Raw genomic sequence first — 25,945 nt, 5'->3', positions numbered from 1 at the left:
GCGACCGCTCCCTACATTACACCAACAGGGACGCGGTAGAGGTTACGAGACGAGTGGGATGTGGAGTCCCACAGGGGTCGGTCCTCGGGCCACTCCTGTGGAACCTGGCCTTCGACGGGGTGGTAAGGACGGCCATCCCCCCCGGCTGCACGGTCGTCTGCTACGCGGACGATACGATCGTGTTAGCCGAGGGGGAAAACAGAAGGGAGGCCTCGGCCCTGGCCACGGTAGCGACGGCGTGTATTACGCGGGCTATCAAGGAGTTGGGCCTGAGGGTGGCGCCCCAGAAGACGGAGGCAATCATTTTCCGGCCAGGTGCTAGAAGTGTGCCGCCGAGCCTTCGGGTTATGGTGGAGGGGGTGGAGACGAAAGTGGGAAATACCCTTAAATATCTGGGGTTACTGCTGGACGGTGGGTGGCGCTTCGCCGCGCACTTTGCCCAGTTAGTTCCCCGCCTGGAGAAAGCAGCTGCCGCGCTGGGCCATCTATTCCCGAACCTGGGAGGCCCTGACGGTCGAGTCAGGCGGCTGTATGGATGGACGGTTCACGCTATGATGCTGTACGGGACACCCGTATGGGCCGAGGATATCAGCGGCAACCGGAGGACCCTGGGCACGGGGTCCAAAGGAAAATGGCATTACGGGTGGTACGTGTTTACCGTACAGTGTCATTCGAAGCGGCGACTGCTTTGGCGGGGATTCCTCCCGTGGAGCTTCTCGCGAAGATGTACACCGATGTGTACCGACGCATGCGAGGGCTCCGGGAGGCGGGGCGGAACATCGTCCCCCGGGCGAAGATTGCGGAGAGGCGGCAGCACCATAGAAAGATGCTGGAACGGTGGAAGCAGCAGTTGCTCTCTCCGTCTGGCAGAGCTGCGGGGCGTAGGGTGGCTGAGGCCATAGGGCCTCACTTTGAGGCCTGAGTGGAAAAAAGGAAGGGGGGAATGACCTTCCGTATGACTCAGGTGTTCACGGGGCACGGCTGCTTCGGCGAATATCTGGACCGTATTGGGTAGGAGACTACGGGCAAGTGCCACCACTGCACCGACCCCCTGGACTCAGCGCAGCACACCCTGGAGGTGTGTCCTGCGTGGGTGGAAAGCCGGGCGGAATTGTCCACGGCCGTGGGAGAGGATCTCTCCCTCGTAGCCATAGTGAAGGCTATGGTAGAAGGGGAGGATAAATGGAGGGCGGTGGCCTCTTTCTGTGGAGTAGTCTTCAGCACAAAGAAAGAGGCGGAGCGAGAAAGAGAGAGAGAAGGACGAGAGAGACGCCGGGGGAGGGAAGATAAGACCCCTCCTCCCTCTCCCGGGAATTCGGGCGAGAACCCCCAACAGCAGACCCCCACCCTTGGAAGCCGACCCCCACTAGTAAGTGGGCGGTCGGACCAGGGGGCCGGAGCAGGCAGTGGGGTGGACAAGGAAGTAGGACGAAAATGACGATAAAGGGGGGGACACGATTATCCCCCCCCATTACGTCTCTGGTGTGGGAGAGACGCAGAGCCGGAAGTGGGGTAGGAAACGGACATTCCACCTCCGTCTACTGCAATCTGGGAAGGAGAAGACCCCGGTTGGTATCCCGGGGTCGTAATAGGGAAGGGACGCTCCTGCGAGTGCTCGTTGGACCCAGGTCCAAGCGTGTGTGTGTACGAGACGGGCAGGAGGAGGGAAAGTGCCGATGGCGAGGCCCTCCTTTCTGCATAAACCGTCTGGGAAGGATACCCAGGGGGGGTTTTAGTGGGTATTCCGGTGCTTCCTCTATAGCGCCGGCGAGTCCCACATACCCCGGCCAACCAATACCAGGCCGGGGATGCGTAAAGGCATTTCCCCCTCGTAACAAAAAAAAAAAAAAAGGTTAGGTTAGGTTAGGTTAGGTTAGGTTAGGTTACCTCCCTACTCCTTCCCGATGATGCGTCACCTTGACATGGTGGGGAGGCTCTGTCCTGAAGCCCGGGAAACCGGAGTGGAGAGATAGCTAAAAGCGCATCTTTAGCCGGATTTCCTCTTGGACCCGGGCTCGGGCAGGATGCATAGCACCGGCATGCATACCTGGGTGTCGGACGCGTACGAATCGGTTCCTGCTACAGACGCGACGGTCGCGGCGGAAATGATGGTGAACGCCACATAGTACGCCGGGGGCGAAAGCCCTTAAGCCGGAGCGTGGCTGGGCGGGGGTTGAGGAGTAACAAAGACACTACGCGAGGGCCTTAGCGTGCCCGCCTGAAGAGTGTCCTCCCTTCCGGAGGAGTCCTTTTCAGAAGAGCCGATCGGATGGAGAGGCAACCGATGCTGATCGGGCTCCCCGGGTGCCGATCCTGAAGTGAGGCTTACGCGTCGCAAATCCCAACAAGACGGGAAGCGAGCGGTCGGGGCGCGGCTTCTTGGAGGGAGGCGGATCTACGGGTGCCGACGAGCCTCCTGGGACGGTCGCGCTTCCGGGCCATCTCGGTGTCGGGGGATCCTCCGGCTCTTCGGGGACGGCGGGTTTGGCCGGCATCGCTTTGGTCGTTGTAGGGTAGTCGCCACCCTACGATGCAGGGTTCGGGTAGGACCTCGACCTGTTGGCTTGACAGCAGGGCGAGGTGTCAGGGGGTCGCTCATCTCTGATTCGGGTCTTGGTGGTGGGTGATGGAGGGATTTTCGGCTGGATCCGAGTCCCAAAGTCACCAAACACCGCAACAGGGGTCCTCTTTCCTCTGTATAGGAAACTCGAAAGACGGATCGGTTGACAGGACGCCCGATGTAGGTTGAAGGACCGCAGTCCCGATGCTATACACGGTACGCACAGGGGTCCGCCTTCCCCCTCGTATAAAAACGCGGAGGCGGGGACACGGGTCAGGAAGCCCGATGTGGGTTGAAGGACACTACCGTCCCGATGCTACACACGGTTCGAGCTGGGGTGCGCTTACCCCCTGTACAAAACACGGAGACGTTCGGGGCAGGATGTTGATCGACAATGCGATAACATCCTGTGAAATGGCTGGTGCCTGACCGGGGGAAACCGGTTCGCGTTGATTGGGGCGTCGTTGCACCGAAGACCCCTCCGAGCCAAGTGCCGTTGGGGCTAGTACGTGTCTCGACTCCTTCCCTGGGAACTCGTCCAAGGGGAAGGGCTCTGCTGGATCGGGAACTGGAAGCGGGAACCTGTTAGTAGTGGAACCCAGAAGGGGTTCTGCGAAACCAGGGCCCTGCGGAAGCTTCTCGTCAAGGTGGGGACCCATGAAGCGCGGCCGGACCGCCAATACAGGAGTCCGCCTAGTGGTGATTTGTCTTGGCCACTATAATAACCGAAAGACGCACGCGAATGGCTACCCTTCGAGGGTGGACACCGGAGGCAAGAGTGTGAGCCAGGGGTGTCACCCGGGGGATGCCAAAGAGGTGTCTGGTCCGGGCGAGTTTAGGGCTAAAAGGGATGTCGCCCCGGTCTGGTCAAACGGCACGGCCCGCACGACCGTGTACGCGGCCGGACCACTATGGTATAATTAAATTATTCTATTATTTATTTTTTTTGAATTAATATGATAAAATTTTTATTTTTTTTTTATATTTATAATTTTATTAATAAAAAATAAAAAAATTATATTTTTTTATAATTCATGTTTTATTTTTAGATTTTTATTTTTATTTAAATTTATATTTAAAGATGATATTTGAATTAGGGTGAGAATATTTATAGGGTTTGATTTTTATTCATTTTTTTTATTAGCTTTAAGGTTTTGAATTTTAGCTTTAATAAAAATAGTTATTCAGTTGGAGGAGAGGAGTGGTAGGCTAATTAAAATAAATTATGAGAAAAAATTGTTAATATTTGAAATTATATTATTAATTTTAATTATTTATTTTTCTTCTATAAATTTAATATTATTTTATTTAATGTTTGTGAGTTAAGATTAATTCCTATGTTTATTGTCATTATTTATTGAGGGTTAAATTTTGAACGAACCTCTGCATCTTATTATTTATTAATATATACAATATTTATTTCTTTGCCTTTATTAATTTATTTATTTGAAATTTATAAGCATAATATAACATTTGATTTTAATTTATTGATAAAAAATATAATAATTAATATAGGATTTTGAGATTATTTAGTTTATTTTATAGCATTTTTTATTAAGCTACCAATTTTTATTTTTCATGTTTGGTTGCCTAAGGCCCATGTTGAAGCGCCTGTTTATGGGTCAATAATTTTAGCTGCTGTTTTATTGAAATTAGGGGGGTATGGTTTATTACGTTTTATTATAATATTTATTTTTCAAAGGAATAAGTATAGGTATGTAATTTTTAGAGTTGGGATTGTAGGAAGGTTGTTTATTGGTATTTTATGTTTAGTTGAAATTGATATAAAAAGTTTGGTGGTTTATTCTTCTGTTGTACATATAAATGTAATAATATGTTCAATATTAACAATAATAAAATTAGGATTTATTAGTGCTTATATTTTAATAATTTCTCATGGCCTATGTTCATCAGGTTTATTTTTTATAGTGAATTTATATTATGAGCGATCAGGGAGTCGGTTGATTTTTTTTAATAAAGGAATATTAAATATTTTTCCGTCTTTAAGAATTTGATGATTTTTATTATGTGCTGCTAACTTTTCTTTTCCTTTTTCTTTAAATTTTTTTAGAGAGATTTTTATAATTAGAGTTTTAATTAGATGAGAGATATCTGTTATTATTTATATAATAATGATTTGTTTTTTTAGGAGTGCTTATTCATTATATTTATATTCATATATTCAGCATGGATTTAATTATTTTGAAGAAAAATTTTCAACAATTTATTTATATAAAAGATTATATGATTATTTTGATTCATTTAATTCCTTTAATTTTAATAATTTTAAATTTAAGTTTAATACATTAATTTTTTTAAATAGAATTTAGTTTTGTTATATTAGTCAATATAGATAATATTAATTATTAATAAATAAGTAATGTTTATTATTTATTTATTTTATTATAATGTCATTATTTAAGTAGTTTAAAATAAAATATTAATTTGTGAAATTAGTGATATAAAAAAAATTTATCTTAGATTATTATAAATTTATTCATTTTTTATAATAATTATTTTTATGTTATTTTTTTTTATAAGATTATATTTAAATTTAATAAATTTAAGATATATAATGGAATGATTATTTTTTAATTTTAATTCAATTAATGTAGAATTTTATATTTTATTTGATTGAGTCTCATTGTTCATTGGGGTAGTTATATTAATTTCTTCAATAATTATATTACATAGAATAATTTATATAGGCGATGACATATTTATTGATCGGTTTATTAAGTTAGTAATTATATTTGTTTTATCAATAATTTTAATGATTATTAGCCCTAATTTAATTAGAATTTTATTTGGGTGAGATGGGTTAGAATTAACTTCTTATTGTTTAGTGATTTATTATCAGAATTATTTATCATATAATTCTGGGATAGTGACAGTCTTATGCAATCGAGTGGGAGATATTGGGTTATTAATAAGAATTGGATTAATATTTACATTTTGAAGTTGGAATTTAAGTTTTATGGAAAATTATAAGTTAATTTTAAGAATAATTGTTTTAGCAGCAGCTACAAAAAGTGCTCAGATTCCTTTTTCTGTTTCATTACCAATAGCTATGGCCGCCCCGACCCCAGTATCAGCCTTGGTTCATTCATCAACTTTGGTTACTGCAGGGGTTTATCTAATAATTCGTTTTAATAAATATTTAATGAATAGGGGCATTGAGAAAATTATATTATATATTTCAATTTTTACTATATTTATAGCTGGGTTGATGGCAAATTTTGAAAATGATTTAAAAAAAATTATTGCTTTATCTACTTTAAGTCAATTAGGGTTAATGATAATAATTTTAAGTTTAAGATTTAATTTTTTAGCCTTTTTTCATCTATTGACTCATGCAATTTTTAAGTCATTATTATTTATGTGTGCAGGAGTTATAATTCATTTAATGAATAATAATCAGGATATTCGATTATGTGGTAATTTAAATGAGTTTATTCCATTTACTATAATAAGATTTTATATTTCTAGATTAGCATTAATAGGAATTCCTTTTTTAGCCGGATTTTATTCTAAAGATTTAATTATAGAAATTATCTATTTAAATAATATTAATATTTTTTTATTAATAATAATTACTTTATCAATTTCTCTTACTGTGTCATATTCTTTACGATTGATTTATTATATTTATTTTGGCTCATTTAAAAATTCAAGATTTTATTATTATAAAGAAGATAAATTAATGAATTTATCGATGTTTGTTTTATTAATCTTAAGGTTAATTAGAGGATCTATATTAATGTGAATATTTTTTTTTGATAATTACTTTTTATATATGAATGTAAATGTAAAAATAACTACAATGTTATTATTATTTGTGGGAGTATTATTAAGGTTGATTATGTCTATAAAAAATTTAATTAATATATTAATATTTAGTTATTTTTTTAGATCTATATGATTTATAAATTATATATATATATGAATTTATAGTCCTATTATAATTTGTAGATTAAACACCTATAGGATAGATAAGATATGGATTGAATTTATGGGAAAGAAAATTATTTATAGGATAATAAATAGATTAGTAATTAAGATAAAATTATTTAAAATTTATATATTTATTTTTATTTCAGTATTAATTTTATTAATTATTTTTTTTATTAGTTAATTAATTTTTAAAGTAATTTATATTTAAATAGCTTAAATTTCGTAAAGCATAATATTGAAGATATTAAGATAATAAGATTTTATTTTTAAATAATTTATTTATAAATAAAGAAAAATTTATTATTTTTATAATGAAAATATAAGGTTTTTATTAATTAAACTATATAAATGAATAAAAAAGAAAAATTAACTAGAATTTTTTTATAGATTCAATATAATTATTAACAATAATTTACCTCTTTTTTGGTTTTAGTTAATAATTTTTAATTAGATATTTATTAAATTTATGAAATAAAATGAAACCTTTCATTGAATGTTGAGTTAGAAGCTCAAAAATATTATTATTTCAAAAAATAAATTTTATTCGATGTGGTTCTTTTAGATTAATTGAAATTAATCAAATTTTTAGGTCGAAATTAAATGTAAATATTTACTTTAAAAGAAAATTAAGATTTAAATATTAAGATATTTAATTTTTAATTGCAATTTAAATGTTATTTATGTTTAACTAAAATCCTGAATAAAATTTATCAAGAATAAAAAATAAATTTATAAATGTAAAAAAATTATAAATTTTAATTAGTTTTTCAGTCAATTGATTTTTCTAAATATTCAATGATTAGGCCAGAAATTAGAATGAAAATGAACAATAATGAGGAAAAAATAATAATTTTATTTATAAAATATATGTAAATTAATGGGATTAAGAGAGTAATTTCAATGTCAAAAATTAAAAAGATTAAACTAATTAAAAAAAATTGAATTCTAAATGGGAGACGAGAATTAGATAGAGGATCAAATCCACATTCAAATGGTGAGATTTTTTCTCGATTTGCTAATGATTTAGATGAGATAAGTAAATTAATTAATAAAATTAGAGTTGATAGAATAATAAAAAATGTAATTATATAAATAAAAGTTAAAATTATTTATATTAAAATTTTTTTAATTTTTTTAATTGGAAATTAAATGTAATATGAATATACTATATAAATTTATAAAATAATAAATTAATTTAAATTAAGTAATATTTTAGTATCTTCATCAATAAATAGAAATATATAAAAATAATCAAACAACATCTACAAAATGTCAGTATCAGGCTGCTGCCTCAAAACCAAAATGGTGAGATTTTCTGAAATGAAGAAAATTTATGCGAAGCAAACAAATTGAAAGAAATAGCGTCCCAATAATTACATGAATTCCGTGAAAGCCTGTAGCTAGAAAAAAGGTTGACCCATAAATAGAGTCAGCAATTGAAAAAGGTGACTCGAAATATTCAATTATTTGAAGGGAGGTAAAATAAATCCCAAGTATAATTGTTAATAAGAGGCTTTGATATCTTTCATTAAAGTTTTTATTTAAGATAGAATGATGCGTTCAAGTTACTGTTATCCCAGAGGATAAAAGAATAATAGTATTTATTAGAGGGATATCAAATGGATTGAATGGTTTAATGCCTAAGGGGGGTCATAATTGACCAATTTCTATGGAAGGGGCTAAAGCAGAATGAAAATAAGCTCAGAAAAAGGAAATAAAAAAGAAAATTTCTGAAATAATAAATAAAATTATCCCTAAGCGAAGGCCAATATATACATTAATTGTATGAGATCCTTGAAATGTTGATTCTCGTGTTACATCTCGTCATCATTGATATATGCATAATAATGTGCAAGGAATAGAAATTATAATTAGATAATTTAATTTATGAAATCATATAATTATTGAAATTAAGTTATTAAATAATCTGAAAGAAATAATAATAGGCCAAGGTCTAATTGATACTAAATGAAATGAATGATTTTGATGTAATTTTGTCATAATGATAATACTATAAAATTTGATTATAATTATTTATTATTTATTTATTTGAAATAGTAAAAATTAATTAAATTTCTCTTCTATATAATGTAGAAAGAATGGAAAACACATAGGCCTGAATAATTGATACAGATAATTCAAGAATAAATAATAAAAGTTGAGAGGAGATTATAATTAAAAAAATTAAGAAATTATTAATAATTTGCCCAGAAAGATCCTAATAATGATAAAAGTAAATGTCCTGCAATTATATTTGCTGTCAGACGAATTGCCAACGTGAGAGGCCGGATAATCAGACTGATTGATTCAATAATGACTATAAATGGTATTAGAATGAAGGGAGTTCCTTGAGGGGTAAGATGAGAAAAGAAATCATTAGTGTAATTTAAAATTCTAAATAACATTATAGAAATTCACAGGGATAAAGATAAAGAAAGACAAAAACTTAAGTGACTAGAAGATGTAAAGATATAGGGGAATAAGCCTATGAAATTATTTACAATAATAAATAAAAATAAACTAATAAAAATAATTAAATTAGAATAGGAATAATTAATTAAAATTTTAAATTCTTTTATTAGAAAATTTAATAAAAAATTAAAAAATATATGTAAACGAGAGGGGATAAGTCAATATTGATATGAAAAAATAAGAAAAATAATTAAAGTTCTTAATCAATTTAGAGAAAAATTAATTCTAGTTGAGGGGTCAAAAATAGAAAATAAATTTATTATCATTTTCAAATTCATTTTTTAGGATTTGTTAAAATTATATTATTATAATAATTAATTTTTAAGTTGATAGGATAAAAATAAATAATGCTTAAAATCATAAAAAGTGAAAATATAGATAAAATTAACATTATTGCTCATATTATCGGTATTATGTGTGGTATAAAAGAATATTTTTGTGGGGGTGAAAATATTTTTAAATTGACAATTTAATGTTTTTTAATATTAAACTAATTCTTTACATTAAAAATAGGGTGTTAGATCTATTATAATTTGACTTAAAAAGTCAAAACTTACTTTCAGTCATTTAATGAATGTAAAAATTATATTTTATATTTATTAATTATTCAATTAAAATAAAAAAAATTAGTTAAAAGGTAAGAAGTCAGTCTTTGAAGTTAGGAAAGTTTGTTGATTCAATAACAATGAGTATAAATGTATGATTTATACCACAAATTTCAGAACATTGGCCAAAAAAAAGACCTGGTCGGTTTATAATTAACATTGATTGATTTAGTCGTCCGGGTGTAGAATCTATTTTAATTCCTAAAGATGGGACTGTTCAAGCGTGAATTACATCTATAGATGTAGTTAAAACACGAATGGGATAATTATATGGAAGAATACAACGATTATTTACGTCTAATAGACGAAATTCATTGGGGTTTAATTCATTAGTAGGAATTATAAATAAATCAAATTCAATATTTAAAAAATCTGAAAGTTCATACCTTCAATATCATTGATGTCCCATAGATTTCAGGGTAATTTTATTATTAAATATCTCATCAGTTAAATATAAAATTTTAATTGATGGGATGGCAATAAAAATTAAAATAAATATTGGAAAAATAGTTCAAATTAATTCAATAGTGTGGCCTTGAAGTATAAATCGGTCAGTAAATTTATTATTAATTATTGAAATTATAATAAAAAGAATTAATAAAGTAATGAAAATTAAAATTATTATAGTAAAATCATGAAAAAAAATTATTATATCATATGTAGGTGAATTAGAATTTTGAAGGGAAATTATTCAAGTATTTATTTTTAATAAAAGAATTTATCTTTATATATAGAGTTTAAATCTATTGCACTAATCTGCCATATTAAAATTTTTTAAAGTTGATAATTTTTAATTAAATTGAAGGAATTTCATTATATCTGTGATTAACAGGTGGTAATTTTCTTAGTCATTCTAATGAAGGATTAAGATAGAATATATTTAAGACAAGACGTTTAGATGATAGGGATTCTCAAATTAAATATATTAAAAAAATTAATCTGATGATAGAAATTAATGAACCAATTGAAGAAATAATATTTCATGAGAGGTAGGTGTCTGGATAATCTGAGTATCGTCGAGGTATGCCTCTCAGCCCTAAAAAATGTTGTGGGAAGAATGTTAAATTTACACCAACAAATATTGAGATAAATTGAATATTTAAAAAGTAATTATTTAAAGAATATCCTGTAATAAGAGGGAATCAATGAATAAATCTTGCAATAATGGCAAATACAGCTCCTATAGAAAGAACATAATGAAAGTAGGCAACAACATAATATGTATCATGAAGAATAATATCAATTGAGGAATTGGATAGTATAATTCCAGTTAATCCCCCCATTGTGAATAAAAAAATAAATCCTATAGCCCATCAAAGAGAGGAATTATAATTAATTTTTGTACCATGAAGTGTTGTAATTCAACTGAAGATTTTAATTCCTGTTGGAATTGCAATAATTATTGTTGCTGAAGTGAAATAGGCTCGGGTATCAACATCTAGCCCAATAGTAAATATATGATGAGCCCAAACAATAAAGCCTAAAAATCCAATTGCTATAAGAGCATAGATTATTCCTAAGGCACCAAAGGTTTCTTTTTTTCCTCTCTCATTTATGATAATATGGGAAATTAGCCCAAATCCTGGGAGAATAAGAATATAAACTTCGGGGTGACCAAAGAATCAAAATAAATGTTGATAAAGAATAGGATCACCCCCTCCTGACGGATCAAAAAATGAAGTATTTAAATTTCGGTCTGTTAAAAGTATTGTGATTGCTCCGGCTAAAATTGGGAGGGATAAAAGTAAGAGAATTGCTGTAATGAGAATTGATCAAACTAGAAGGGGTATTTTATCAATTGCGAGATTTTTATGATGTATATTTAAGATTGTAGAAATAAAATTAATAGCCCCTAGAATAGAAGATATTCCGGCAATATGAAGAGAAAAAATTGTTAAATCTACTGAAGGACCATTGTGAAATGTATTAGAGGCTAAAGGGGGATAAATTGTTCATCCAGTCCCAGTTCCATCATTAATAAAATTACTTAATAAAAGTAGAGAGAGTGAGGGGGGTAGAAGTCAAAAACTTATATTATTTATTCGAGGGTAGGCTATATCAGGTGAACCAAGTATTAGAGGGACAAGAAAATTTCCAAATCCCCCAATTATAAATGGCATAACTATAAAGAAAATTATAATAAATGCGTGTCTAGTAACTATTGAATTATAAATTTGATCATTATTAATTAGTGCATTAGATGATCCTAATTTTAAACGAATAATTATTCTTATAGAAGATCCGATTATCCCAGCCCAAATTGCAAATAAAAAATATAGAATGCCAATATCTTTGTGATTAGTTGAATAAAGTCACTTATTCATAGTATATTTTTATTGATAATAAAATTATTTACTAAGTTTAAGTGAGATAATAATAGATATCATGTCTGATTTAAGTAATAAATTGTAAATTTATTTAAGAAAATTTTAATTTTCTGATATTACATTAAATGTGTTATAAAAATAAAAATTTTTTATATATTTTATAGTTTAACTAATAAGAATATTAAATTGCAAATTTAAAGAAATTTTTAATAAAAAATTAAAATATTAGAATTTTTAAAATTTAAAAATTTTTAAAAATTTTATTGTGTAAACTTTGAAGGTTTAAAGTTTATAAATTTAACTTAAAATCTTAATATTTAAAATTTATTGATTAAGTGGGGTGAAAATTATATATCTAATTTTAAAAAATTGTATACAAACTAAATTGAAATTATAATTAATGAAAAGATTAAGCTTAAAATCATGAAAAAAATAAATAATCTATATGAGTAAGAAAATTTATATATGTATATTGGTTTATTAAAAAGCTTAATTTTAATTGAATAAAAATATATTATTAGATTTATTAAATTAATATAAACATAAATTAAAATGAAAGAATTTAAAATCATTAAAATAAAAATAAAGTAAAAATTTGAATTTAATAAAAAAATATAGACTATAGTTCATTTAAAAATAAAAAACGTTAGTGGGGGAATTCTGGCTAAATTAAAAATTAATAACAAACAAATTAAATTAAAATTAATTGAAGGAAAGTTATTACTTAAAGAAAATCTAAATGAAATTTTAAAATATATAAAAATTATAATAATAATTAATGGGATAAGTGTATAGAATATTAAATATGAAAATCAGATTAGGGTTTTAAAATAAATTAAAATTAATATTCATCCGGTTAATTGAAAAAAACATTAGGTTAATTGAAGAAAATCTTAATAAAATTTTAAAATTTATTGAATTAATTATTTTAAAGGCGGAGATAAATGCAGATGTTAAAATTATAAAATATAGTAAAAAAATTGGAGAGTTAATAAGTGAAATTATGTATAAAGGAATAATTTTTTGAATTGTTAAAAAAATAAATAATGAATATCAATCTAAAAAAATAGCAACAGAAGGGATTCATGAATGAAATGGGGGGATCCCTAATTTAATTATAATAGAGATAAAAAAATTGATTATAATAAAATTTATTTGTATATATATAAAATTATTAATAATTAAAGTTAACATTATTATTAAGGAAGCTAAAGCTTGAATGAGATAATATAAAAAAATAATTTTTTTATTTTTTAATTTAATTGATAAAAAACAAATGAATAAAAAATTATTAATTTCCATAATAAATCAAATTATTAATAAATCGTATAAAAATAAAGAAATAAAAGAAAAATAAATTAAATAAGACAATAAAAAAAATTTTATGAATAAATTATGATGCATATAAATAAAATTAATTTTTTAGTTGTATTAAACTTTGAATAAATATTGAATATTAATATTATATTTTAATGTATTATGAAGCATAAAAATTTTTGAAATTTTTTGAGATAGTTTAAATCTATTAAATATAAAAAAATTAATTTAAATGAAAACATATATAAATTATGTATGATTTATTCTATCAAAATAATCCTTTTATCAGGCATATCATTAAATAAATTTTTAGTTATTAATAAAATTTAAATAGCAAAAATAATTAATTAAATAAGAGAAAGATAAAATTTCTATATTTAGGGTATGAACCTAAAAGCTTAGAGAATTAGCTTTCTTACTTTAATTAAATAAATATAAATTAGTATAATATTTTTGAAAATTGACTATTAATCATTAGTTAAAATTAAATATGATAAGTAAATTTAATTTAAAAAAAGGTTATAAGTAAATTTAAATAAATAATTTAAATTAAATTTGTATTAGTAAAAATAATAAAAGAATTTATTAAAATTAAAGTAGTTATAAAGATTAATTAATAAATTAAATAATAAAATATTATAAATAAAATTATTATAAAAATTGATTTTTTTAAAATAATTAGGTATTATAGAATTAAAAAAGAATAATTAGTTAAAATAAAATTCAGAGGGAGAGAGTAATTTTATTTAAATTTAATAATTGACTATTTTAATTATATGTATTTATAAAAAAAAATATATTATTAAAATTAAAATTAAAAAACTTATCTATAAATAAAATAATTAATAATAATTAAAAATCTTATTTATATAAATTTAAGGAGAGTATTTTATAGAAAGTAAAAAAAATTAAAAATTTAAGTTTTTATTTATATATACATTAATATTATTTAATAATTATTATTTAATGTTAATAAAATATTTTAATTATTTTTATAAATATATAATTAATTATATATATTTAAAATATTTAATTAACATTAATTATTTAATATTAATTAATTAAAACTTATTAATCATTATTTTTAATTTAAAATATTAAAAACCTAAAATATAGAAAAAAAAAATTATTTATTAATAAAATATTTTAATATATTTAAATAATTATTAATAATTAATAATAATGATAATAATATAAAAAAGGGGGGGGGGAATATTATTTAATTTTTTTTTTTATGTATATTATAAATTAAATTTTATATTCATATTAAATTTAAATTTAAATTATTTTCATAATTTGTTTTTAATAATTAATAAATATAATTACAAAATTAATTTTTTTTTTTAATTTATTTTATAATTTAAAGTATAAATAAAATTTTAAAAAATTATATAAAATTTAAATAATTTAATAATATATAAATTAGTATTTATAATAATTAATTAAATAAAAATTTATAATAGAAAATTATAATTTATTATTAATAAATAAAGTGCCAGCAATTGCGGTTTATACTTTAAATAAAAATAAATTTAAATAATTATATATAAATATAAAATATATAAATAAATAAATATATTTAACTAATTTATTTTTTTATGGTGAAATATGAATAGATATTAAAAGTTAAATAATTTTATTTAAATTAATAATAAAATTAAAAAAATTTATATAATAAATTAGGATTAGATACCCTATTATTTAAATGAAAATAAAATATAATTAAATATTAAATGTTAATCATTAAAAATAAAAAATTTGGCGGTATTTTATGATTTAGAGGAACTTGTTGATTAATTTGATAATCCACGAATAGAATTACTTAATTTAATTTTTATATATTGTTGTTGAAAAATTATATTAAAAGATTAATAATTTAAAAATTTAATTATAATTATAATTCAAATCAAAATGTAGAATAGTTAAGATTTAAATGAGTTACATTTAATTTAATAAGGGGGATGGGCTAATAAGGGGGAGGGGAGCACTTGGTGGAGACATCCAATCCCCAACCATGCCCCCCTCTAATGTCATCTTCTCCTTTGAGGAGAGGGCGACTGGATTGTCCCCCCTCAATTGCTCGTCAAGGCCTTAGCTTCATTGTCAGTGGGGGTAGCCGATGCAAGGAGGGACCCAAGCTCCCATCGGAGTCACTCTCCTTCTCCTGTTTCTCCTCGCTGCTGTCATCTACAACAGCCGCTGCAGCGGCCGCAATCGCCGCTTCTGCCGCCGCCTCTTCTTGTCGGCGTATGCGCTCGGCCGCCTCCTTCTGCGTCATAACTTGTTCGCAGAAGAAGGCAATCGCCTTCCAGGATCTCTCATCACCCAACATCTTCGTAACCATGGTTGGCAACGAGAGGTCGTTGCCAACCACTGAACAGAGATCACGGCGCAGCGTGTCCCACGCCGGACACTTCTCCAGCGTGTGCCGCGCCGTGTCTCTCACCTCCTTACAATGGTGGCAGGCCGTGGTACCTTCCTTGCCGATTCGATACAGGTACTCACCAAAGCACCCATGCCCGGTGAGCACCTGTGTCATCCTAAAGGATACCTCACCTCGGGCCCTGTCTAACCATTCTTGTAGACAGGGCCGGACGGCCTCAACGTGGGTTCTTTAACCCGCAGTCTTCGGGTCAGATAGGTGGGCACTCCATCTCTCCACCATAGACCGCTGGGCGTGGATCCGGATGGTCTTCTTGACCCTGGCTGGTAGAGGGCCATGACCCCTCCTGAGCCCCCTTTCCCAATTATACCGCTCCGCGTACATTGCGGTCAGGAACTCCAAGGGGGGCGAACCCGCCAGGACCGTGGCCGCCGCATGGGACACCGTGCGGTAGGCCCTTATCACCCTCACGGCCATGCTGCGCTGTATGCGTCGGAACTTGTCCTTTGCATAACGCATGGCCACGAGATCCGTCGCCCATATTGGGCATTCATACAGGGCCACCGCATTTACGGTGCCCATGTATATACGGCGGACTCAACCATCCAGTCCCCCAAGGTTTGGCAGGAGCCTACCCAACGCCGTGGAGAAGCGCTTCACCTTGGGGCAAGGACATTGAAGTGGTGTCCAAACTTCCACTCGCCGTCCAGTAGGAGACCGAGATATTTAAGCCGGTTCCCCACCGAGATAGAAGTATCTCCCACCCGGATATGAGTCCTTGGCGGTTTCCCAGAGGATTTACTGTGAAAGTAAAGAGCCTCGGTTTTTTGAGCCGCCACTCTAAGACCCATACCAGTAATGCTTTGTACCACAACTGCCACCGCTGTCTCGGCCTTGGCTGCTGTATCCCCCAGCTGCTCCCCGCGGCCACCACTAATGTGTCGTCTGCATAGCAGATGGCGTGGCAGCCACGAGGGAGAGGAAGGCAAAGGACTCGGTTGTATGTGAGATTCCACAGTAGGGGTCCTAAGACTGACCCCTGCGGAACCCCGCATCGAATTTCCCGTCGGCATTGGAGTCCGTCTTGTGTGACGAACTCCAGGCTCCTATCCCGGAAATATTGTCTGATGATCTCCACAAGGTAGGGAGGGACCCTGTATTGCAACAAGGCATCCATTACTCTATCCCAGGGCAGGGTGTTGAAGGCGTTTGCGATATCTAGTAATACCGCAAGTGCCACCCCGCCCCCTTCCACGGCTTCTTCCGTGAGGGACGTAACACGACTAATCGCATCCACAGTCGAACGTCCCTCGCGGAAGCCATATTGCTCCTCGTGGAGACCACCCTCTCGGGATATATGTCGAACAAGTCGTTTTGCAATGATCCTCTCAAAGATCTTGCTGACCTCGTCCAGCAGGCATATTGGTCTATATGCCGACGGGGTTCCTTCTTCCTTGCCTTCCTTGGGGAGCAGGACCAATTTAGCCTGCTTCCATTGCTGGGGGAAAGCGCCATGTCTGAGGCATTTATTAAATATGTACCTCAGATGTTCTCCCAGAAAGTCCAGTGCCCAGACTCATATCTTTCCAAGCACGCCGTCAGGGCCAGGAGCTTTTCTTGATCCTATTCTTTTGACGGCGCGCTGAAGTTCGTTGCTGGATATCTCCTCGTCCTCCTCTAGTTCATAAGGTCCCCCCAGGCCGGGACCCCAGTTGAGTGTGGACTCCTAAACCACTAGCGGGAAGAGGGTGTCCACAACATTCCTGAGGACGGGAGTATCCAGGGATTCCGTGACGGGGGGCGTGTCCAGTTCCTATACTTATTCAGAACTATTCTGTATGGACGCCCCCATGGGTCCGTGTTGAGGGATGACAGTAGCTCATCCCAACAACTGGCCCTGGACTTCCTGATAGTGGCGCTAAGGGCGCATCTTGCGGCCCTATAGGCAGCCAAGGCCTCCTCTCGGATCTCCGGGTTTCTTCTTCTGGGAATACGAAAGAGGGTGCGTCGCGCCTGGACAGAGGAGCGCCTTAATTGCGCTATTTCCTCCGTCCACCAATAGACGGCGTGACGTGGGCGGAGGACCCTGGCGCGTGGCATGGCTGCGTCGCAGACTTCGCGCATAACGCCCCGCAACCATTCCACATCCAGGTTAATGTCCCGCCTTTCCTCTCCCTCCGGGATACCCCACAAAATGGTCATTAAGGCCTCTTCTAGTTTCTTGGGGTCCAGCTTTGTGAGGGTCCACCTACCTGTGTCCCCGCCTCGAGGTGGGTGATGTACCCAGTAATGCACGGCGTCCAGGACAAATTCAATGTATTAGTGGTCCGAAAAGGTTTCCCCTCTCGAGTCACCCACCACGCGCCATCCTCGCACCATCCTCTTGGCCCCCTTGGAGCCGATCGTTATATCCACGATCGACTCCTCTTGGGGCCAGACACATGTGCTCACTCGGCCTTCGTTAATAACGTGAAGGCCGAGCGAATTCACCCACCTCACCAGGGTAGTTCCCCTGGTGTCCTGCCTCGACTCACCCAGTGCCGGAGACTTGACGTTAAAGTCTCCAGCTTTTATGAGTGGATCGGCAGGGAGTATGTTTCTGACAACATCCCCCACCTGTTCAAGGAGTGAGTCAAACTGGGCAGGACTTCAACTAGGGGGGACATAGCAACTAATTATTGTTGTGGACCCCCACTTTGCTGCAACATATCCGTTCCCCTTTCCAATACATTTGAGAGGGGGGGTGTTATTTGTTGCAGCACCGACCTCGATTGCCGCCGTGCTTCTTGCATTCCCCAGCCACGTAAGCTTTGCTGAGATCTTATAGGGCTCAGCAACAATGGCCAGCCCGATGCCACGCTCAGCCAGGCTCTGATAAAAGAGATTCTGTGCCTGACTGGCGTGGTTTAGGTTAGCTTGGAGGAACCTGACCGCCATTTATTTTGGGTGATCAAGCTCCTCCGGCTTTGCCTCTATCTGCGTACCCTCCCCATCATCTTTCGGCAGAGGGGTATCCTCGGGCTTTTTTTTAGAGCCTTTCCTTGGTACCCTCTGCTCGAGGGGTTCCCCCTCTTATCACCCCCTCTTTATCCGCGAGGACCTCTCGCATTCGGCTCGCCAACGCATCCGCCTTTTTTTTGTTGTCCGGACCCCCAACCTCAAATAGTTGGACACCGGTAACTGCCTTTCTGGCCTTCAGGCCATTAATTTCGAGACTGGCGAGATCTATACTGTCCATCGCCAGTCTCAGATTCTCCTTGTATTGGCCGGATGGGCATGTAAGCACCATCGCAGTTGTACGGGGGACTCTCCTACGTCCATTTTCCCTCCCCTCTTTTTTGGTTGGGAGGGAGGATTGGACGTCGCAGGCTTAGGTTGAGGGCCCTGTGGTTTATTGCCTGGCTCCTTTGCCTTCGCCTTAACATTCGTGGTTGCCGGAGCCCGATTGTCACCTTTTTTGGTGGTTTTTTTGCGAGCTTTACGCTCTACCACCTCCGACCATGTCTCCTTTTTCCCTGTGAGCGGGGGAGGCGAAAGTGTTGTCTTTTCGGTGGGTTTCGCCTTACCCTTGAGGGCTTGTGTCTGCCCTTCGACAGGGCCTTGTCGGCCCCTTTTGGGTTTGGAGAAGGCAGCTTTTCCTTTTTTTTTGGGAGGCGGCTGGGGTCCCGCTTTCAGTGGATCTTGCCCTCCGCGGGCCTTTTCCCCTTTCCTCCTCCTCTTTCCACCCTCTCGCGGTCCCTCCGTTTTTGCGTCAGGGGCCGTGGGAGCGGGTCCCACGTGATTCTGCTCTTGTCTTCCCCGGGGATTAGAGGCCTTAGCCTCCTCTCCAGCGGTAGACGGGACAGGAAGCGGAGCCGGAACAAGCTTTTTTGGAGCAACCACCGCTCCAGAGAGCCTTAGCGTCTCCATCTGCTTCGCGATGGGATCCAGGAGTGCTAGAACTGCATCCTTTTGGTCCATCAGCTCATTATATTTTGCCCTCAGCTCCTCGGGCAGATTCGGAGGGAAGGCCTTCGATGGCCGCGGTACCCCTTTGATCGTCGATCCCGCCTGTCTTACGGGACCTGTCCTTGCCGGGGGGACTGCTGTGTCCATCTTCATATCCTCCCTTATATCCTTTTCCCCCTGTATAGGAAGGGGAGAGGGGGCAGTCCCTCCCGCTAAACAAGGAGAGGTGGGATTCCGATAATCCTCCTCATCCGACCTCACCACCAGCCTCTTCCTTCTTGTGTTCTTGGGTAATGTCCCTAGATGAGGAAGAGTATGGGGCGGGTAAAAATACAAGGGGAGGAAGAGGAGCTTTCTAGTTCGCACCTCCCTTTTCAACTCCGCATTTTCCTCCCGGAGCTTTGTCAGTTCCTTACGGAATTCTTTAAGCTCAGGGTTCTCTCCCTCCCTGATTTGTCTGGCCATAACTGTTGTAGCTGCTCTCAGCAGGACTACAGTGTCTTTGACCTTCCTGACCAGAGACCCTTTCATTCCGTTGGAGCAGTCCGCCACCTTATATAGGATGGTGGAATGCTCTATGAGTTGCGCCGCAATTACCTCGGTGGATTCCAGCAAGAGCAACTCTTCCATCTCCTTTTCATCGTTGAGGAGACGTTTCCACCTCGCTGATTTAGAAGGATCCGGAAGCAGCGACTCTGCCGCCCTTCTATCTCTCTTCTCTTCTTTTCTGCGTCTTTGAGCTTCCTTCTTTTTTTTGGCGCCTTCCGACATGTTTGCCGATGACCGGTTGATGGCCTTTGCCCCGTTTCTCCTTTTGCTCCTCGACTATATTTTCTGCCACCGAACTGGTGACAGAAATATTGTCATTCTCCTCTGCGATCTTATCGCGGATCTCCTCGCCATCTATGGAGTCTGCCTCCATATTCTCATCATGAGCGGAAGTCCTCTCCTTCTTGAGCCAGGAATGGTTGTATCCCAGCACACGTGCAGAAAAATCTTCCGCAGCTGGCCTGACCTCGTTGTCCTTCGCACTCATCAACGGGGATGGAGGGGGGTCATGCCTCATCCCACTCGTGCTTGGAAGTGGGTTCTCCATCGTCCCTTCGGTTTCCTTCCGACGGGTGAGGGGGAGTTGGAAGTTAACATCTTCAATCCTAGTGATGCGCAACTTCTCCATCCTAACCACGTGTTCTCTGTTTGTTGCAGAGGCTAACCTCGCACTGCTCCTGTAGGGAACCTGACGTGGACGCGTTGGCCTAAGCGTCATCCTAACCGAAGAGGAATCTTCGGATATATCGCCCGAACGCAACGGACAGGTGGACCGCGACCAGATTCTTTCCCCAGCGTTTTTTCCCTCCTCGTTGTTATTATTTTTTTTATTTATAATATTATTTATTGATGGGTCCATTTGAAAATAATCCCACTTTCCCCTTGCAGCTCTCCATTTATTTATTTAGGGGATCTCTCTATCGATCCTTTTCGGTCATTTCTTTGAACATCGATTTCAATGTTTAAAACATTTTTTTCGTTCCGCGGCCCTCTTATGACTGGTCGGGCAATTATTGCTTTATCTTTATAGGAGGTAAAGACGTGGAGCCGACAGTGCGTAGCGGCGTTATTTGTTTCTTTCTTAAGATTATGCAGCTGTATTTGTCGATTTATTCATTTAGAGGATCTCACTATCGGTCCTTTTCGGTCGTTTCTTTTGACATCGTTTTTAAATAATGTTTTAAAATATTTTTCGTCGCGCGATCCTTTTTATGATTAGTCGGGCGATTATTGCTTCATTTTCGGGAGGAAAAACGTGAAGCCGACAGTGCGTAGCGGCATTATTTGTTTCTTTCTTAAGATTATGCAGCTGTGTTTGTCTGTTTCGTTGTTTAGAGGATTTCGTTATTGATCTCTTCCGGTATTTGTTTAGATATCGTTTTTAATGGGTCTAAACATTATTTAATGGTAATGGTTCTCTTCTATTGCGCGACCCGTTTTTTGTGACCGATCGGACGATTATTGTTTATTTCGTGGAGGGGGGGGGGGGGAAACGTGGAGCCGACAGAACGTAACATATTTATTATTTATATTTATAGTCAAATATACATGATAATACCCACCCACTGTGCGAAACGTTATTCTTCAGCGCAAACATCCGTACTGTCGGCGTATATGTTTTCATTTAGCAAAAATTTTATCTCACGCTTTGTCGTATAGATTTGTAACCGAATATTTGTATCGATTTCATCGTACGACAACCACTTACGGCGCTCGAGAAAGCACGTGGGGACGCGATTTTTAATAATTTTTAGCAGCCTTACATTGACGCTTGCAAAATTACGCCAGAAATACTCCCCTCCTCATTACGGTTTGCGATATTACAAATTGCTCGCAGTACTTTGAATAGTTTAGTATCGCATCAGTTGTCCGTACATAAGGTTGTGCTAAAAAATGTGCTCCACAAAAGAAACCAACAAGATGAATTTTTACATTCCGATTGAGAACGGTGAAATTTAATAAAAAAATGTAAGTTTTATTTATTTTCTAAATATTATTTTTTAATATATATTTTAATATTTTATATAGCGTTTCATCTCATCGTGCGGTTTGCATACTTGGTTATACCTTAACCCCGACATCTTACAAATATTTGGAGATTGGAATAAGCGTTGGAGCTATGTCTTATGTGGAATTGATACTTGGTGATAACCGAGGCAATCGAGTAGTATTGCCTATCGTACTCTGGCACTTATTGATGCAGAAACGTACAGACATTGAACGATATGTACAATTGACTGAAAGTCAGCCATTATAGATCTGCGATCTATCTATCCAAATGATTAAATTAAACGGATCGAGGATTGTTAAATTAACATTATCTAATAAGTCTTTGTATATGCAACCTTAAACATTATTACATTTATTCAATTTTGAAAATTATATCGATCATATGCATTCATGGTTGTGTCAAAATACACATCTCGTGAATAAAAAGTTTAAACAATTTTGTAACGTTTTGCAACGTAACAATATTATTAATGTAAATGATGCTGTGAAAGCGATTCGCGAGGTTAGGTTAGGTTAGGTTCCTCCCCCCGGTGCAAACAGTTGCACCCCCGCCCACACCCTTTCCCGACCAGGATGCAATTCGCATCCTTATTAGAGAGGAAGTGGCTCGGGCTCTCCATGAGAAGCCGAGTTACACTGGAGAGAAAGATCCCAATAGGGTTCCCAAGGTGGGAGAGAAAAGGGAGACAAAGGAGAAAAAGGGACAGGAGCAGGAGTGGAGAGAGGTAAAGAAAAAAAGGAAGTCGGGGAAGGGTAACGGAGAGGTCCGACCCAGTAACACTGAGGGCGGAAAAGATGGGAAGGAGAGGAGAGGGGGTGGCGATAAGATCAAAAAAGATCTACAAGACAGCCCTCTGAGATGTTTCAGGTGCCTCACAATGGAGCATCTGAGCACCTCCTGCCGCTCTGGAGTGGACCGTGGTAACAGGTGTTACACCTGTTAACCGGTGTGGTACACCTGTAACACCACTCCATGGTGGGATGCAGATCGGCCCCCAGGTGCCCCTTATGTGGGGACCTGGGGGTCGACGACGGTCATACTCTGGGTGGGGAGAACTATGTTCCGTCCCCCCTCGAGCGGAGAATAGGGGGAGGTGGAACACACCTCTCCCTCTGTCATCCCCCAATAAAGGGGGATGACGGTCAAGTGGGGGAGTAGGAAGGGGTAAGACATAGTCTTTTCCCCTCTCCCCCACGGGGCAGTGAACTCGGGGGGTCTTTTACCCTCCTCGCCCCAAAACGGCTTTCAATCAGGCCATTAGCGGGGGCGGTGAGAGTCATATTCTCACCTCTCCCAGGGGTCAAGGGGAAGTGGGTGCGGGAACACCCACTCCCCATTGCACCTTGGCCCCAGGGAAGGCGGCGGGGTTGCGTGGTGGTCCCGCAACGCCGCCGTTAATGCGTCACTGAAGTTTCTCTCAGTGACGCATTAAAAGGCAGGAATCTCTTCCGACCATCTGGGGGAGAAAGGCGGGGGTGGGTCCTGGTTGAATGCTAACGCGACACCAGAGCCCACCCGCCAACCGCCGAGAGGACCACCGTCTGGTTTTAGCGGGTATACCCCGTTAAATAGGGGAAGTACCACATACCCCCGGGGAGTTCCCGCCTCTCGGGGGATGCGTAACGCATTTTCAGACGAAAAAAAAAAAAAAAAAAAGGTTAGGTTAAGTTCCTCCTCGTCGTGCGCCACCTTGTCGTGGTGAGAAGGCTTAACCCTGAAACCCCATGGAACACCCACACGGCTCCGGCCAAGTTGGGATAACTTCCGAGGTGGAAGGGGAACTAAGAGCGCACCGTACCCTTAGTAAGGGTACAAGGGGAGCCCAGCGATTCCCTTAAGGACTGCGCCCACCCCCTTGGGGGTGGTTTAAAGCGCGAACCCAATCGCTGGTAGGGGTAGGCGGCCCTAAGTGCAATCGCCCGGTGGTACGGCACCGTTGGGGGAGGACTGCTCCTCGCCCGTGACACACTGCTGGGTGCTCCTGGCACATAAGGGTTTCCGCGCGTGTGGGTGTTCCCGCCGTGCGGCGTCCCTCGGGGGGATGTGGGTGCTGGTATGGGCTGGCGTCCCACAATCGTGGGGCTCCATCTCGCGTGCAGGCGGCTCAGTGGGTTCTACCCCTGAGTGCGCGCCGCGAGGAGAGCGGACGGGCCGATGGATCTCCGGAACTCCCGGACCCATCGGGCCGGGCCTCTTCCGAGCCGCTCGAACGTTTTCCGAGGACGGGGTCGGGGAGGCGGAGGAAGGCCGGCGCGGGCCGCACGGGCATAGCCCAACGGCGCCGGGTCGGCCCGGCCGTCGGAGCCGCTCGGACGTATTCCGAGGCAGGGTTCGACGGCGGGATGGAGCCCGACGGTGCATCGCGACCGTTTCCCTTCCGAAGCGGTGCATTCCGAAGTCGGGGCCCTTTGGCGGGAGGTAACTTCCGTCAAGGACGCGTGCAAGCTGGTCGCCATGACGGGTAAGACTGGGCCGGGGAGCGGCGACCCAGTCCCAACCGTCCATGGGGCCCCCCGGGTGGCACCACCCGCTGCGGTATCCCGGAGGTCGGAGGCCGGGAACTCCCGAAAGCCCATGGAGGCGTCAAAACCTCCATGGGTGAGTAAGAGGCCGGGGACCAGTGCCGGGGATGTATGTCCCCCGGCCCGTGTTGTATGTCACCCCCCCGGGGGAACTTGGGGCCCTGTCGTGGAGTGTTGCCGGTCATGTTTCGGGACACTCTGCGGCAGGTGAGGGTACACCCTGGGTGACGGAGCCGCAGCGGGGAGCGGGAATTAACGAAGAAATGAAGTCATTATCAAAAACAAATATGGAGACGGGCGTAAAGAGAAACACTGCGAGTCTCGCGGGAAGAAAAGGAAGGAGAGCCTCGGTCGGGGCGACCGCTAGTGTCCTGTGGTCAGGGGAACTAGGTTACTGACCGACCTGGAAAAAGCGATTCTAGACCCGGTCTTGAGAAAGATGAGGGCGAGACCGCTTAAAAAGGAGAGAAGCGAGAGCAAGAAAGAAAGGACCGGTGAGGTTATCGAGGTGGAGGATGATTCCGACGTTGACGGTTCGGAATCGGCCGGCTCGACGAACTCACAGAGCGATACCGGGTCCTTCCTCTTTGAAAAGAGGAAACAAGGTCGTCCGATAACCACGGGCGAATATGAGGTGAAAAAGACTATGGACCGGATCAAACAGGTTCAGGAAGAACTGGCTCTGTTCCAATGGGTCTATGACAGGTCTGCTCTACCAGGGGAAAGGAATAAAGCCTGGAAAAAGCTAAAATCGCAAAAGGAAATTGAGGAGGAATTGAAAAATTCTCCGGCAGCTGATGTCTGCGCAGAGATTCTCACCGCAACACAGGCGGTGGAGAAGGTGGCGAAGGTCTCCAAGAATCTCAAAGGAGACCTCGTCTGGCTTCTTAAGGAAGCCGTGCTGGTGACCTCTGCGGGGGCGGTTACCCTAGCCAGTAGGGGAAGCATGTCCTCCGATAAAGTAAGGAGGCAATTGGAGAAGAGTAAGGCTCAGTTTGGGGCCCTCATTGAGGAAAATACCAAACTGAGAAGGGACGTCGAAGAACTGAAGGGAGCGAGCGGTTCCCTTCAGCGCCAGATGGAGGAGTTGACGCGGAGAGAGACCGCGCTTAAAGAGGAGAATGCACTCCTAAGGAAAAGAGTGGAAGAAGGAACGCCTATCAGGAGGAAAGAACCTTCCCTGGAGGTGGCTCCAAGTACCCCTACCCCTGCCCCTCGTACGAGGAGCAGAAAGGGTACGGGAGTAATTAATTATGCGGAAGAAGGCTCCAGCGAAGAGATGGAGACCGAACCGCTC

At 38.6% G+C, this 25,945-nt stretch overlaps 2 protein-coding genes and 3 pseudogenes across 2 annotated transcripts; 1 reads left to right on the top strand and 4 right to left on the bottom strand.

Annotated features, from left to right (window-relative positions):
* Positions 1-5,165: 5,165 nt before the first annotated feature.
* LOC140675890 (NADH-ubiquinone oxidoreductase chain 5-like) lies at positions 5,166-6,482 on the top strand (annotated as a pseudogene).
* A 1,232-nt stretch (positions 6,483-7,714) lies between these two features.
* LOC140675918 (cytochrome c oxidase subunit 3-like) lies at positions 7,715-8,515 on the bottom strand (annotated as a pseudogene).
* Positions 8,516-11,100: 2,585 nt separating this feature from the next.
* On the bottom strand, positions 11,101-11,891 carry LOC140675916 (cytochrome c oxidase subunit 1-like; annotated as a pseudogene).
* A 3,958-nt stretch (positions 11,892-15,849) lies between these two features.
* Positions 15,850-16,200, bottom strand: LOC140675915 (uncharacterized). The gene has a single exon (XM_072910520.1). It carries the CDS (start codon positions 16,198-16,200, stop codon positions 15,850-15,852), a length of 351 nt encoding a protein of 116 aa, XP_072766621.1.
* A 74-nt stretch (positions 16,201-16,274) lies between these two features.
* Positions 16,275-17,820, bottom strand: LOC140675914 (uncharacterized). Its single transcript, XM_072910519.1, has 3 exons — positions 17,438-17,820; positions 16,799-17,135; positions 16,275-16,724 (listed from the first exon to the last, which is right to left on the bottom strand). The coding sequence occupies exons 1-3, from the start codon at positions 17,818-17,820 to the stop codon at positions 16,275-16,277; spliced, it is 1,170 nt and encodes a 389-aa protein (XP_072766620.1).
* Between the last annotated feature and the right edge of the window lie 8,125 nt (positions 17,821-25,945).

Source organism: Anoplolepis gracilipes, unplaced genomic scaffold (genome assembly GCF_047496725.1).
Source record: "Anoplolepis gracilipes unplaced genomic scaffold, ASM4749672v1 Contig23, whole genome shotgun sequence".
NCBI lineage: Eukaryota > Metazoa > Arthropoda > Insecta > Hymenoptera > Formicidae > Anoplolepis > Anoplolepis gracilipes.
Note: the sequence above shows the minus strand (reverse complement) of the source record. Positions and strands in the feature narration are given on the sequence as shown.

What these genes read in the sequence shown, in the direction of transcription:
- LOC140675915 (XM_072910520.1), bottom strand. Translation starts at nt 16,200, where the DNA reads ATGGGCACCGTAAATGCGGTGGCCCTGTATGAATGCCCAATATGGGCG.
- LOC140675914 (XM_072910519.1), bottom strand. Translation starts at nt 17,820, where the DNA reads ATGACCATTTTGTGGGGTATCCCGGAGGGAGAGGAAAGGCGGGACATT. An exon ending in TACAGAATAGTTCTGAATAA is followed by an intron (nt 17,136 to 17,437) that starts GTATAGGAACTG and finishes TAAATGCCTCAG; the next exon opens with ACATGGCGCTTTCCCCCAGC. An exon ending in ACACCCTGCCCTGGGATAGA is followed by an intron (nt 16,725 to 16,798) that starts GTAATGGATGCC and finishes TTTCCGGGATAG; the next exon opens with GAGCCTGGAGTTCGTCACAC.